The 16,637-nt window shown below is 37.5% G+C and overlaps 1 protein-coding gene across 1 annotated transcript in view; it reads right to left on the bottom strand.

Moving 5' to 3' along the window:
- Nucleotides 1–16,637, bottom strand: part of Smc2 (structural maintenance of chromosomes 2) — a 43,280-nt gene that overhangs the window by 17,657 nt on the left and 8,986 nt on the right. The window contains exons 10-18 of the mRNA XM_075967215.1: nucleotides 13,030–13,263; nucleotides 11,817–11,976; nucleotides 10,743–10,860; nucleotides 9,790–9,928; nucleotides 9,064–9,183; nucleotides 7,469–7,673; nucleotides 5,541–5,676; nucleotides 3,631–3,755; nucleotides 405–598 (exon numbers count right to left, since the gene is read on the bottom strand). Of these exons, the coding sequence (XP_075823330.1) occupies nucleotides 405–598; nucleotides 3,631–3,755; nucleotides 5,541–5,676; nucleotides 7,469–7,673; nucleotides 9,064–9,183; nucleotides 9,790–9,928; nucleotides 10,743–10,860; nucleotides 11,817–11,976; nucleotides 13,030–13,263 (1,431 nt within the window). The remainder of the gene's footprint in view (nucleotides 1–404; nucleotides 599–3,630; nucleotides 3,756–5,540; nucleotides 5,677–7,468; nucleotides 7,674–9,063; nucleotides 9,184–9,789; nucleotides 9,929–10,742; nucleotides 10,861–11,816; nucleotides 11,977–13,029; nucleotides 13,264–16,637) is intronic.

Raw genomic sequence — 16,637 nt, forward strand, 5'->3', positions numbered from 1 at the left:
TTTGGAGTGTAGGGTGCAGTCTTTAGAGACAAAAAAGTTCCAAATACCAGCTCTGGCAGGATTCAAAAGATACTAAGAATAAGTCTACAATCCTAAAATTCCTTGTAAATACAGTATGCTTGCTCTTCAGTTTCTGACAGTGCACATCCACGAAGGTAGTGATCATAAGAACATAACCTGTTAAGACACACGCCACATCACATGATTTGCTCCTGAGCTGCATGACTCACAATTGCAGGGTTTACAGAGAACAGTGTTTGGCTTATAAGAAGCATAATTTAAAATTTACACAAGGTGCTTAGATTTTAGAATCACTACTGATGAGTAAAGACAGCCAATGACAGTTCCTAACCTGCTCTACGCCGATTTAAAAGGATTGCCAACATTTGAAGGGAGGTTCTTACCTGTTGTTTTTCTTTCGTTTTCTTGCTAGATGCGTCTGCCTTTGTTTTGGCACAATCCAGTTTTTTCTGAGCATCCTTTAGTTCTTTCTCTCTTTCAGCTTCTGCATTTTTCATTTTATTCTCCAATGCCTCATACTTTTCTTCGGCTTTCTTTTGGATTTCTTTGGTGTTTTTTAATGTTTCCTCACTTTCCTCTGAATCACAAGGTAGTTAAACATAATTTAAGCAATGCTTTGGGAAAACTAGGAGCTAGAGCTTGAATTTTTTAAAGGATTGTGGCTGTTTTGGAAATGGAATAATGAAACAGAAATCCTACTAAAAGACTGATTCAAGACCTGTGAAATTATTTCTACTGAAAGATCACATTTTATATTTCTGTGTGAGTAAATGCTTTTGTTTTTAAGCCTTGCATATATAAAGCACATGATGCACTACTGAATTGTGTCTCCTACCTTACAACTCAAATCAATACTAGCACAAGCTTATAGTGATTCTGTCTATTTATGGCCACCAAGCAGCCTTCCGTGATGACAGACAGAGGACGATGAGAGAATGTTTAGATTGAAGCTGAGGTATGAAATATAAGCAAACAAGGAAAAGTGGATATGCTCCTCTCATGTGTGACATCAGTCAGAGCTAGGACCCATCATGCAAATATAATTTCAGAAGATAACACTGGACATTTTCCCATGACTTTTAGTGCAGAATAAAATATTAGTACAAAATGCACATGCAGATTTTTGTCATAATGAATGACAAAAACAAATGACAAACCCTTCAGGAACTTGCATAGGAAAGTGTCGGAACATGTCCATGATGAGGCTGTGTGAGATTTCTGAGACCTCACGAGAAATCTCCAAGTAAGTAAGACCAGAGTCTTTTAATTCCTGTTCCTCCATAGCATGGGCTGTTCATGGAATGTGCTTTCATGGCCCTCCCAGGTATAACAACAGCAGTGGGTTTTACTGTAGATTACCTACCACCTTACCAGTTTCCAAACATGAGTTGTCCCCTGACTATATATAGCTTGAACTAATGTGACCTGGTCCTCACATGAGTGTACACAGCCGAAACTTGTGACTTTTGCTCACATGACCTTGCTTAACCCTCAAGAATAACCTCAGAATATAAACTGTCTGATGCTCTCAATAAAGATGGCTATTGCATGAGACTTTAGTTTGCCTCATTTTAGGCTCATTCTCCCAGCCTCTCAGAGGCTCACACCTGCAAATGGAGTGGCAACAGGAAAGTAGCTATGAACTGCATTGTACTGAACATTAAAACCTTTTGTATTCACTAACCCCTTATCAGACAGAGATTTGATCTCCAAATTATACAATGAACTCAAGAAATTGGACACCAAAAGATCACATAATCCAATAAAAAAAATGGAGAACAGACCTAAACAGAGAACTCTCAACAGAGGAATCTAAAATGGCTGAAAGACATTTAGGAAATGTTCAACATCCTTAGACATCAGAGAAATGCAAATCAAAACAACTCTGAGATTCCATCTTATACCTTTAAGAATGGCCAAGATCAAAAACACTAATGACAACTTATGCTAGAGACGTTGTGGGGAAAAGGGAACACTTCTGCATTGCTGGTGGGAATGCAAGCTGGTACAACCCCTTCGGATGTCAGTGTGGCGATTTCTCAGAAAAATAGGAAACAACTTGCCTCAAGCCCCAATAATACCACTTTTGGGTATATATCCAAAGGATGATCAATTGTGCCACAAGGACATGTGCTCAACTATGTTCACAGCAGTTTTGTTTGTCATAGTCAGAACCTGGAAACAACCTAAATGCCCCTCGATCAAAGAAAGGCTAAGGAAAATGTGGTACATTAACATAATGGAGTACTACACAGCAGAAACAAATAACGATAGCTTGAATTTTGAGGAAAATGGATGGAGCTAGAAAACATTATTTTGAGTGAGGTAACCCAGACACAGAAAGACAATTATCACATGTACTCACTCATAGGTGGTTTTTAAACATAAAGCAAAGAAAGCCAACCTGCAAACCACAAACCCAGAGAACTTAGACAACAATGCAGACACTAAGAGAGACTTACATAGATCTAATCTACATGGGAAGTAGAAAGTAGAAAAAGACAAGATCTCCTGAGTAAATTGGGAGCATGGGGACCTTGGGGGAGGATTGAAGGGGGAGGGGAGAAGCAGGTAAGGGAGCAGAGAAAAATGTAGAGCTCAATAAATAACAACTAAAAAAAAAAGCTTTTGTATGTAAGCAATGGAGAAAAGAAGCTACCTACAGGAAAAATGGGCAAATAGAAAGCTTACAGAAATAGAAACACAAGGATCCAATAAACATACAAAAAATATCCCAAACCTTAATGATGAGTGGACTGCAAATTAAATCCTAGCTTAAACGCTCATGCCACCTACTCACAATTCTAAGATTAGAGAACTATGAAATGTCTGCAAAATAATTTACAGAAATGAGGACATAAAGAAATAAAGACTTTCCCATACTAATGTAAATATTAGTAAATGGACACTTTGGTGTTGCATAATAAAAATGAAGATGATCTGTAGTGGATCTGTAGTGATATTTTATTTGTAATCTAAGAAATAAAGCTTCATTGAATATCAGAGTGCTGAGCTAAGCAGTCAGAGAGGCCAGGACGTGGTGACACAGACCTTTAATTCCCACCATTTGGGAGACAGGTGCAGACAGACCTCTGTGAGTTCAAGGTCACCCTGGGCTACACAAGATTGATCTAGTATAAAGGAGAAACAGCTTGGGGTGTCAGCTCACACCTTTAATCCCAGCACTAGAAAGGTGGAGACAGGAAGGGATACACTGAGCAGAGAGAGGAAAATAAGGGAGGAGGAGACAGGAGCTCAGATGCAGTCTGAGGATTTGTGGAGATGGATGCAGTCTGAAGTTTTGTAGAGAGCAACACTCTGAGGACAGGATCGCCCCGAGCATATGTAGAGGTAAGAACTCTCTAGTGGCTTGCTTCTATGCTTCTCTGACTCATTAGCTTTCATCCCCTAATATGTGACTGAATTTTTATTATAAAGCCCAGTGAGAATTCATGCTACAGTGATCGCACCCTAAGACCCAAAAGTCACACACTTCAACTTGTCCTGCCGGACACGCCCACTTGTGCTTAGAAATCTTTAAATCTTCTGGGTTTGAGGGAGAGGGAGCAGTATAAAAAAGAGATTAGGCACACCAGGTTTTCATCTTACCAATGGTTTTTTTAAGTGCATCTAATTCCTCTTGCTGTTTATGGTAAGAACTTTGCTGAAGTTTGGTTTGCAGCAAATCTCCCTCCTCGGTCTTCATCTCCCATTGCTGTTTCAGTTGGCGATACCTTAAAAAGACAAGTTTATAAATACCCTTGGCATCTGAAACATGCATTCAAACTTGAGGCTCTTACCTCATATAAACTCATGTGCAATACAAATAACATAAACTCATGTAGTATAAATAGAATGACATGCCACTGGGGAGCATGGGAAGCTCTCACTGAAGGTAAACTGTAAATGATCAAGACCTCAAATAACTATTTCTCAAAAAACCTTTAATTTCAGAAAACACTAAAAGTAATCTTTGAATAAATTAAGTTTAATTATTAAATATACCTATACACAACCACCAATAACTATAAAAATAAAATTAATGACAATTACATAAAAACTCCCCTAAATCTGGCACCTACTTATTAGTTCCAATTTTCAAATGTCTTTAATAATGTAGCCACTGTTTATAGGGAAGCTGACAGTTTAAGAAATCATGTATTCACCTTAAGCACTTGCAATATGCTTTTATCTATGTCTGGCTCCTTATCTCTTTGCAAAGTATTTAGCTAACTCAGTTGCAATGAAATTTCAAGTTCATATAAATTCACAACATACCCTAGTCACTAGAAATTCATGAGCTTTGAGGAGAAAAGGATTAACCCAAATATAAATACTGTCTTGAGTATTCCTACTTGAAACTGCTTGAAAATAAAATAGCACTTTCAACTCCAATTCATTAAAAAAAAATGTGAAAACAAAAATTTTGAAGAAAACTATACCAATGTACTGATAAAATATACACCAATAGCTTTGGCTGATCCTTACATTTCTAAATTTTCAAAATCAGTTTCGTATACCTCAGTGCTACAATTAGTCAATACGCAAGCCTGAAGAATAAATAATCCCTGCACCTAAAACAAATGAAGACTGCAAAGCCCAATGCATTCCAAACTCATTAGCACCTTGCCAGAGCTTCTACAAAACAGAAGAACTTGGTTGCATCTTTTTCACAGAAAAAAATTCAGTTGCTCTACAACTGAGTAAGATAAATGAAGATGTCGGTGTAATTTTAAACTTCAAAAATTGAATGCTACCGATTTATACAAATCATTTTACCATTTAAATATATTTTACATTTATTCAGCATTGTAAATTCTAAATAGTGTTTTTTTTTTTAAATCAATTCCTGTTTATCATCTTTGGAGGGAATGGAAAAATTACAATTACATTTCAAGCAAAGCTTTTAAGTTACAGCACTCAGTGCTGGAGCTTTCTGGCAAGCACAGACTTCTAGGTGACTATAGGGACATTTCCACAGTTAAGGTGTTTGCTCAGTAGTTGTGTTTGGCAAGGTGTTCATGGGCATCCTACCAAAATCTCAGTACCTCCTATTTATTTCCTGGACAGTTCCTAGTTCCTTTCCAGATTTACCTTTTGCTTTACAGATTTAACATATTTTACCAATTTATGTTTTTTCTTAGGTATTAAAACAGAGGAAGGCAGAAATATTTTAGTAAAGCTCATATGAAGGGTATTAGGCATACACAAAGCACTCAATTAATATGTATTAGAGTAGATAATGTCAAGAGTCCTCTCTGGAGTCCCTCCAGAGTATCAAATTCAAATGGACACCAACACCACATAGTTTTTCAACAAAAGAGGATGTTCTTTTTCCTATTTGCTTAATTAGATTCTGTTAACCTCTTTTAACAAAGATATTCTTTTAAATCAGATAAAAAGTAGATATGAAATTACTCAAAGGTCTGTTCTAAAATTAAAAGTAAAATCAAACAGTCAATTTCCAATAATTTTCTATCGTGCAGAACATGTGTAGATTAGTACAGCAGAACTCTTACTTTTCAGCAGTATTTTTAAGACCTGCTAATTCATCTGCTAGAGCCTGTAGCTCATTCTCCTTGATCCTCAGCTCATCCTGAACATCTTTGAGTTCTTGAAACTTGGTTAAAATAGAAGCCGCCTGGGACCTGGCACCTGGATAGAAGCAAATTAACAGAGGCTTTGGATATTAAGTTCCATTTATTAAACATTCTTTTCTAAGAAAACCCTACTAGAAATAATGTGACAGCAAACCCTCCAGTGAACTTAAGACGATAAGGAATCTATTCCATTAACCAAGACTTAACAAAGGAGAAACCGGCCAAAAAGATGTCATAATGTATTTACTCCAAATATTCAAAATAACCACTGCCCTACCTTTTGGATCTATTTTGCTAAGGGAAATTTTTCATTCCAGACACTGAACTTAGCCATGTGATTTGTTCTGACCAATAAAAGGGAAGCAAACACCCTTGAATATTAGTGTAGAATTCACCATGTGCACTAAGGAAAGCATACTGAAAAGAGTAAGTTACAGTATTACATACAGTATGAGAACAGGGAGCCGAGGCAGCTGACCCGGAGCAAATGCAGTATAACTGAAATAAACCAGTTCTACCATCTCCTAACTTGTCATAGCCTCTGAAGATGCAACAAACCATCAGAATCAACCGCTTTCACATACCGTACAAGGAACGGTACTCATCCAGCAGTGACAGCTTGAGATACTACGCTAGCAAGGAAGCTCTGTAGGTTTGATAGAAGGATGCTATGGTTAATTAACAATGCCATTAGAGCTAATAAAATATGTACTATACATATGCCACTTCTTACACAGTAATTCCAAGCACATCTAAATCAATAAAATTTCAAGAATTTCTTTTGCTTGAGAAATTTAAAACTATTTAGTTTGTCTTCCATGTGATAATGTACTGAACAGTGTGACACTCGATCACTTAATTCATTCTCCTGGCCTACAAAAACGTAAGTCTCGGCTGGAGAAATGGCTCAGTGGTTAACAGTGCTTCCTGTTCTTCAGGAGAATCAGAGTTCAGTTTCTAGCACCAGAGGAGGGCAGTTCACAACTCCCTACATGCTCGAGGGGTTCTAATGCCCACTTCTGTCCTCTGAGGGCCACTGCACACACAACACAGACATTATCAACCATATAAATAACAATAAATCTTACAAAAGAACATTTAAAAAGGTATTAAATTGGATTATGAACACAAGCTCCAACTGCTAAGATTCCAACTCCAAACTTTGCAAATTACCAAGTTACTTAACTGGTGCTTTTTAAATTTCTGCAACTGCATATCAGAGATGCATATCTTAAAGTTGTTTTAACAATTAATCATGTATTTAAGGCCCATGGAATGGGGCTTCATAGACTGTACTATACATGTATAATCCAATTACCAACTAACTGTGATTACCGAGCCCCTGAAAGGCTGCCACCTCAAGTAAGAAAATTGCTCTCATTCTATCAAATGTGGCTAGTGGCTACAGTATTAGAGAACACTGCCTTCAATATTTCCAGGTACAGAAAAAATATTGTTCATTGTTATTATATTATTAAGATACAGTGTTAAAACATAATCATTATGTGAGTTATTAAATTTCCTGAGAAAATGGGTAGTTAGGATAAGAAATTACAAAATAATAACATAAAAGCTTCCCTTTTGTGACTGCAATTGCACAAAAACTATGCACAAGCATGATAATACTAACATCACCACCTCAGTGACTGGACCAGCCTAAGCACCAACAGGGACAAGCTTTAGAGAAATAAGCTACTGGGTTGAGCCATGACAGCTTACCATAATCACTGGAGGGCTTTGACCACTATTCTGTACTTTAAAAAGCAACTGGGAGATAGACAGAGAAACTGCGGCAGAGATAAACTATCCACCACAGCACTGTTAGCACAAGCGGATACATAACACACCTCCACTCAACGTCCCATGAGGATCGAACACGTCACCCCCAAGAGTTACAGTCCTAGTCATTATCCTTTTATCAAAGGCCACTTTTTTGGCATTATCCATGTTGTTACAAACAAATGTTGTTCCAAAGACAAATTCCATTGCTTTCTGAAGTTCTGGTTTATATTCAACCAAGGAAAGAGCTACATGGACGTTGTTAGGGCCAACCTGTAGGAAAACAAAAGATGGACCACAGGACAGTTTTCTTAGAAGCATTAGGATATAAACTAACAAAACATGTGACAATATAACTTTAAATTTTATATACCTAGTATTAATTTTTTATTTAAGAATATCACTTTACACACTGAAACATTTGTTAGTAACTCAAGTAGTTTAAGCAGAAAGCACTAGCAGTTTCTATCAAGGCAATACTAAATTTGAACATCTAAGTAGAATATATAAATAAAACTATTAATTAAAGTACAGTAATCTCTTTTTATCAGCATAGTCACAGAAAGTGTTTTGTTTTAATTGTTAGTAATCTGACTGTTTTAGTAAGTGCTTTTTTATTCAAATTGTACTACAGCAGCCAGTTTGAAATTACAGAAATAAACTGTGAGTGACTGAAAAAATAAATAGGCCAGGCAAAGCAGGGTCTTCTATGCCTGCCCGTGGCCTCTTTGTGAACTTTGTTTACATGGTCCAACTTCCCCTTTTTAGATGAACCAAGAATCTCTATGGCAACAGCAAAGCACAACAAAGGCTGCTGCTCAGGTTTGTCTTCTGAGGCAGCAGACACCATTAAACAAGCCTGGAGGAAGCGCCTATGCTGGTGTGTGAAATTCCAGCTCACTAAACCAGGGTTTAACCAGGTAAATTAAGTTTGTGAACATCACTGACACAAACTAAAGCACACATTTTCAACTACAAGGACATCTGGAAAATTTTCTCAGTAATACTAAATTATACAAAGGCTATCTGCTCAGTACTTTAACTACAAGTGCTATTTCTGGGTTTCACTTAACTTTTTCAACTCAAACACAGTAACTGCTCAATAACAAGCTAATTTTGTTGATAAATGTCATTAGGTTCATGCTTTTAGTCAGCATTCAACATCCATGTAAAGGGCTGGAGAGACAGCTGTTAGGAACTGGCTGTTCTTCCAGAGGACAGTTCAGCTCTCAGCACCCAAATCACAAGTTTGTAACCCCAGCTCCAGGGATCCAGCATCTTCTTCTGGCCTCCAAGAGCACGGGCTTATGATATACAGTCATACACATACGTAAGTAAAGCAAATAACAATAAAAAAGATTTTCTTTTTTGCTCCTGAGACAGGGCTATTCTGGAACTCACTCCGTAGACAAGACTGGCCTTGAACTTGTTGGGATTAAAGGTGTGTGCCACCACTGCCCAGCATAAAATCTTTTAAAAACAAAAATGCATGGTAAATTTAAAATGTATTTCCTTGTACGTGTCTACTTTCTTACTAGCAGAAACACTACAATAGGGCTACCTTGTCAGTTGACTGGAATTCTACATGAGTATGTCCCTTATAATTAGTGTTTCCTAAAATTAAAAGAAAGCAAACATTTAATTAAGATTCAATAAGACTTACAAGGTTCTGAGCGACCTTCAGAGTTTCAGGAGCAATACATCGGGCTGAAATTTTATTCAGAGGAATGATTGTGTACCGACGCTTCAACTCCCCCTTTTCTAGTAGCTTCTTACCAGTAACCTAAAACACGCATTTGAAATTTGAAGAAAAATTACTAATGATGATTAAAAATAGTAAAATGGAATGTATAAAAGCTTAGGAATAGATCATCAAATATATCTGTGGTATGTTTATCTCAAAGAAGTAGATTTTTAAAGTATATAAAATAGATTATAATACAGCTTGTTTGGGAGGTATTTTTGCTAAGTGATTCAAGTCAGAAAAAAATATTACACAATGTCATGTATATAGAGTCCTAAAAGGAAAAACTGCTATAGAGAACTGATGGTGAGAAGTGGGGAGGAAGGGGAGGAAACGCACGACAGCAGTTAAAGGGGCACATATTTGTGATGTAACAGAAAAAGTTAAATGAGTGTAGAGATAAAATGATGCCTTCTTCTGGACTCTGCGGGTACCTACATATGTGGTACTTGTGCAGACACATAACAAACACAAATTAAATCTAAAAAATAAAATGTAGTAAGACAACAATCATTAACTGATTAATTCCATTATATAAAGATTAAATGCCTTAAAAAGTAAAAAAATCATCAAATTTTTGTAGTAGTATAGGAATTTTCAGGCTAAATATTAATCTTACATTTTCTTTAATTAAAATTAACTTACCTCTGTGTCTACTACTACATTGTAGAGTCGCTCACCAGCCACCAATTCCAAAGCTGTGGCTGCAGAATTATCTTTTACATTTATCAGAGAAGCTACAAGTCCTTTCACACAATTCTGATTCCAGTTCTTCTCAGGATCCCTAAAAATAAAGGTTACCAAAAATTAATCTCAGGTAAATATTGTAGTGCCTTAGTTAAAACCCCTAAACAAATTAGTATAGTTTTATGAAAACCAAAATTTAAAAATGTTAGCCTTATGAAAAAAAAAAACAACAGATTTATTTTTTAATCTATAATTATGGGCATTCACGTGTCTGTGTGTGGGGTAAATGCATGTGAGTGTATTTTCTTGTGGAGGACAGAAGAAGGGTTTGGGTCACCAAGAGTTGGAGATCAGCCCCACCAATGCCATGTGGGGGATGGAACTGAACTTGGGCCCAGTGAAAAAGCAGTGTGTTCCTTTAGCTATAAGCTACCTCTCCAGTCCCTTCCAGCAAATTTTCAACGCAATGCAAACCACTTTCGGGCCCAAGCTCTCTATTACTTGATTTGATTAAGAGTACCACAGCAAAGGCTGGAGCTGAGGGGCAGGTTCCCTCACATGCCTAACACTCACTATTGCCATTGAAAAAAGAATAAATGTCATAAAAATCCCATGCAGTCAAAGAAATGGGAGGATACAACAGTAACGGCAGAATAACTGAAGGCAGTTTGAGCAGAGGAGATGGAACCACCCATTTGGTTAAGATGAGTGACACCAGTCGGTGTTAAGTTCACAAGAAGCCCCCTCCCCACCCAACAGTCGACACCCCTCAATGAATATTTAAGAAAAAATACTAAATAAAGAAATGTTACTTAAAAATCTTGTGAAAAATTTCCGGATTGCCTTCCAGTGTAAGTACCAATGTGTGTTGATTATTTACCATTTTAAAATGTATGGTTTAAATCTCTTACTTGTATGCAAACTGAAGGTTTGGAAATCTGGCCGAGAGAGCTTCGTAATTTCCTTTCAGATTATTGATATCGCGAGAGAGCTGCCTGTGCTTTTCCAGAAGCCTCTCCTCTTTGTTTTCTGAGGAGTAATCAGAAGGAGCTTGAAAACAGGTCTGAAACACATTACCACCTAAGGCAAGACAGGCCTCAGCCTCTCTTTCTGAAGTACTTACTCCAAGAACAAAATGCAAATTCTAGTTAACACCAAATAAACGGCAGGTAGGCTTACTATTAAATTCCTATCAAGTACCAATGGACATGTTTCCAACATCAGAATCATATGATTTTCAACCCAAGAAACAACATAGGAACTAAATGCCTACTGAAGTGTGTAGGCCCATATTTTTATGTGATGTAGCAGCCAGGCTCTAAAGCCATAGGCCCCACCTGAGGTGGTCACTGTACCCTGCCAGACAGGCTGTTGCTAACCTAACAAAAGGTCACGATGTTGTTGCTCCCTTCTTAGTAATTTGGAGAATGCCTGATAGTGATGGTAATTCAAACCTATGTGACAGCTAGCATACACAGCAGACAGGTAGCTGTGGACGTGACCGAAAGCCATTCACCTGGTTACCTAGGAAACAGAATGCTAATGTATTTTCCCCCTTGATGAAGTTTTGGTATAAAGCTGTTTGGAGAATAAATGAGAGGAATTCTTCAGGATGTGAACTCAGGACTTCATGAGGGACCACTGAGAATCTCCCTCCCAATAAAGACGTGTGAGTTGTGTCACTTCCGCACCTCCACACCAGTCCAGAGTTTATGTTGGGGTCTGGACTGAGAGACTTAATTTAGGGTCCAGGCTGCCACTGGACCCCGACAAAGTGAAAATAGATAAAGGCCAGTTTTAAACTTTCAAGTGATCAAGCAAGAAATTATCAAAAATTTACCTATTTTAGATAATTTTGACTGTATTTGTGAATACTTCCCTAACATCTATGAATAAGTTTTTTAAAAGTTGCTTATTTCCTTTGTTAGTTTCTATGCATAAAAACCCCTCCTGCTGAGTTGACCTTAAATACTCTGAAGACAAACCTTCATAATTTAGTTTCTTCATTTCAGTTTCAAGTTTTTCCTTAGCTTTTCTTACAGCTTCAAAAGCCTCTTGGTCTTTCTTGTAGCCACTATCCATCTTCTTAACTTCCGCTTGCTTATTCTTTAGCTCTTGCTGGGCATGGTTCAACTTCATCTGTGCCTGTGATAGAGGTAGTGACAGACTGTGAGGCAGACAGTGCTAGCAACTCAACAGCTAGAGTCAGACTGATCTGAAGACAAGGGGACATCAGAACGGAAGACAGAGCTGTGGGGTCTCCTGAGATAACATTCAAAAAGTTACATTTCTCTGCATTCTTGTCTTAAAGATATTAAATATAAATGAGTAATTTAGTACAAAAGTCTGTTTTTGATATGCACAATGTATGACATTATTAATAAAGTTGAGAAATTTTATGAGAGAGGAACTCGCAGCAGCTACTTAAAAACACACCCAAAAGCTGCCAGCACTATTTTGTTCCCTTTCTTTTCATCTCTAACCTCATCTGCATATCTTTGTGGCTCCTGGCTACCAACAGGAAAGACATACACAGAAGGGAGGGCTGCTCAGAGATTCAATGCCAACAGTCTGATACTCAGTGGTGACTACTGTTGGCTCTCTGGTTTTACACACATAAACCCTGCTTCTTAAAGTCATACCTTTATTCTCAGGGGGATATAACCAAATATATACTCAAGCTATAAAACTAAATATTCTCAGGCTCTATAACTGAATGATGACAGATTAGTTTTTTACCATTTCCTTCAGAGTTAGTTTATTAAAAACTAATTTAAAACTTTTATAGTACTGGGTTCTTAGACACTTTATGCCTGTCATTTCTAAATGAAAAACACAAATACTTGTAAATATGTTTTTAACTGATTAATATTAATTAACAAAACATACAAATGTTTCCAAGTAAATATTTTAAAGGTGGTTCTTTCATTTAATAAAAAAGTATTCATGCATAATTCCAAGCACTGCTACAAACAGCAAAGCATTTACTGAATTACAGCTCTTAATGATCAAGGGATACCAATATTTAACAATCGCATTTAGATTCTCCATATAAGAGATTACATATGTACATTAAAAAAAATCCTTGACATTCAGCTACTTATTTTCAAGATATTGTAGCAACCCAGAGCATAATGTGAAAAGTATCACCAACTGCAGTGGTCCCCACCCCATGCGAATGTCTTTGTCTTTGTGTACCTGCTTGGCCTCCGTCTGGGCTTTACTTATATCGTTTTTACAGGTTATCATCTGACCGGCCAGAGTAGCTTCTGCTCCATCTTCATTGCTGGACAGACCAGCAGAAACCGCATTGAAGTGCTGCTGTGCCGCGGCCAAAGCTTCGGCATCTTTATGACTTGCTTCCTGAAGGCTGTGCAGGCCATCTGTTATCTTCTTAACTTCTTTTTCCTTTGCAGCTAATGTTTTAGAGTCCTTCAGAAAGAATGTCAAAGTGAGAAGATATTTTAGAAAAAAAAAATCAACTTACTTTGTTATTAATGTTCATAGTATTTTGAGGGAGAATAATAAAAAAAAAGTAATTTAACCATCATTACTTTAAATTCTCACTTTGTAACTGACTGCTTTGGGTATGTGACACCTACATAGTACAAAATTTTCTTTCCATATGGGACAGTAAAATCCCAGACAAAACGGGATAATGTTACTACAGAGGCCGGGCGGTGGTGGCACACGCCTTTAATTCCAGCACTCGGGAGGCAGAGGCAGGCGGATCTCTGTGAGTTCGAAGCCAGCCTGCTCTACAAGAGCTAGTTCTATGACAGGAACCAAAAGCTACGGAGAAACCCTGTCTCGAAAAATCAAAAAAAAACAAAAACAAACCCAAAACAACAACAACAACAAAAAAAAACCAAAACAACAAAAAAAGAAATTACTTGAGCTAAAAATCAGTTCTGAAATCTATAAAAATTAAACAATAGCCACCCCCATCAAGCTTAAAAGTTTTAGGATTAAGAATAGATATACAAAAATATTTTATAAAGTGGCATAAGATTCAAGCATTGAAGAATAAGTACTGCTAATACTTAACACCTTTTAAGTAACATTAATTAGATAGCTCACACTAGACAAGATAACAACTGAGGGAAAAGAGATCTTAGTTACATAAACATGGCCAGATATTTTAGGCCACTTGATTACTTATGATTCATCTAATATTTACTAGGTGCTTACTATACACTGGATACTGTTCCAAAACTTTGAAGACACAGATTTAACCCTGTGTTTAGGGAGTCGTCTTCTAAGGCAGAAACCATGGTAAAATAAGGTAAGGCTAGGAGGTAACAGCCACAGAAGCCGCTATGTCAGGAACACAGGAAAACCTACACGGCATGACATTTGAGCAGAAGTCTGAATGAAGACTACAGCCAGCACCGAATCTGGTGACAGAACTTTGAGTAAATGTGGTTGAAGTAGAGAGACTATAAAAGGAACCAGTATCATAGCATGAAGCACACAGAAGGCTTCGATAAAATCTGATTTAATCACATATGACCTTAGAATGTTTGATATTAGCCAACTTACATTTAGTTTCTGTAAAGGACAACTAGAGAGCGGCTGGATAAAAAGCAGATCAACCAATTAGCATCAGCCCTAATGGGAGCTAACAGCTAAAATGGATTTTCAGTGATGGACGTGAGAGCGCCATCAACTGTAGGCTTTGGCCTAAATAAGGAGGAGTGTGGTTCTGCCACTTACTGATGTGGAAAAAAATTATGATTTCCATTGTGGATGTGGTTAAGTTTATACACTTTGTTAGTCACTACGGGAAAAATATTAAGTAGCTGAAAAAATGAAAATATAATTAAAGGACAATTCTTCAGACGGCTTTGAACTGACCCAGTCCATTTCTGTTTAGTTGAAGTTCTTAAAAATAACTACAGAATGTGCTGGGAATGCGACGCCCTAAGGCTGTGTTCTAGTCCCTGCCCTCCTTAGGAGTATGATATCCTTTAATGCTCTAACACAGCCTCTCACATCCCTCCAGTGTATAAATCCCTGATCAGGATGCTTCCTGAGGTCAAACGAACATATACAAACAAGACTCCTTCCACCCATGATCATGTTCCAGGTCACGTGGGAAAAGTCCCACAATATCATCCAGGCTTCTACATAATTACCACCTATGGGTAAGTAATCAATCTAAATCCCAAAACTTGCTGTGTGACTGCCAGTCTGGAAACCAGTGCACAGCGAATGAATATGCTTCACAAAACAGGGTTTATGGACCCAGTGAATGGCTATAGAATTCGCTGGTAATGTAACAACCTGAATTAAGAAGGGAATGGTGGAATTCCGGTCTTCCTCCAGCAACTGGCTGTCCTTTAGCTAGTGTACCTCAAATAATCTTGGGATATAAAACCCTGGGCAGGCGGCTTTCTGAGGTCTGGTGACTATGGCTGTGGTGCAGATGAGATTCCACCTCCCCTGGGGAAACTTATATGAACTTGAGAAATCAGCTCACAAATTCTAGAATGTGGTTGACCTTCTTTAAGTAAAGTAATAAATCTGAGCCTGCTTCACAAATTCTTTTGTGTCTGTGTACTTTGTTTTACTAGACGTTTCAAACAGCTGATAACCAGACAACCAGTACAGAATCATACTGTTTCAGAGTTCATGGAAGGAGTTAAGCCCAGCTTGCATTTGAAAGTATGAAAGTATTGGCTGTATTTAAAGCTACAGGAAAAAAAGAACTCTCCTAAGAAACAATAGAAGATGGCTATGTACTAGCCTGGGGCATGCTAACATTTACAGATCAAGAATAAAGGATACAGAAAAGGAGACAAAAAAAAAGTAACAATCAGTAACTGTGTTCAAGATAAAAAAAACATGCAAAAATAAGAGGGAAATGAGCCAAAATCAAGGCAGAGGACCACACACATTTAAGCCTTAATAAACCTGATTTAAAAAAAAAAAACACAGAAAGAAATTCAAAAATGGATTTCTGTAGCTGGGTGTGGGTGTCATAAACAGAACTGTTATACTAACCCTGCTTTGATATTTCATTTAAAATTTTCTTATTGCTTATATGTATAATTAGATTTATATATAACACTATCTGACAAAGCCAGTACGAAGAGCAGTTTGATTGGACTTTAAACAATGACGTCTACTTTTAGTCATCCAATGGGATCATCCTTCAAACACTCATGTGTCTATCACACACATCACCTATTGATACAGATACTCAACTTCTTATGAGTGACCTATTCTTTACCAGCCCTTGCTGGTAATTTTACCCTCATTTCCAGCCTATTCTCACCTTCTTCCATCTGTTTCTAAATCATAAAAGGGTTCCCCCCGCTTTTTTCCTTCCTTCTTGTCTTTTTTAGACAGAGTCTGATACTGAAGCCAAAACTGATCTCAAATTTGTATCTCAGCCTCCTGAGTGCTGGGATTAGAAGTTTGGGCTACTATATTCAACAATTGGATTTGTACCACCAGTGTCCATTTTATGAATTATTCTGTATATTTTATTAATTATTCCATGTCAAATCAAGCCCCTTTCCAAATTCTCCTATGTATCTGGTCAGTTAGCACCTCCATCCTCTTCTTTTCAAGGAAACGTGTCTTTAGAATAGTTTCTATTCACTGGGCGTGATGTATCACATCCCAGGAATAATGAGGTCAGTCTTCAGAACACAGGGGATTTCAGAAGAGCCTGGAGTACAAAGAGCCTTACAAACAAATAAATAAAATGAGGGAGGAGTTGCCAGGAATGCAGCTCAGTTGGTAGATATACCTTAGAGTGAATGAGGCCCACATACTGAGCATGACAGTGTACTCCC

Source organism: Microtus pennsylvanicus, chromosome 3 (assembly GCF_037038515.1).
Source record: "Microtus pennsylvanicus isolate mMicPen1 chromosome 3, mMicPen1.hap1, whole genome shotgun sequence".
In the NCBI taxonomy this organism is placed as follows: domain Eukaryota; kingdom Metazoa; phylum Chordata; class Mammalia; order Rodentia; family Cricetidae; genus Microtus; species Microtus pennsylvanicus.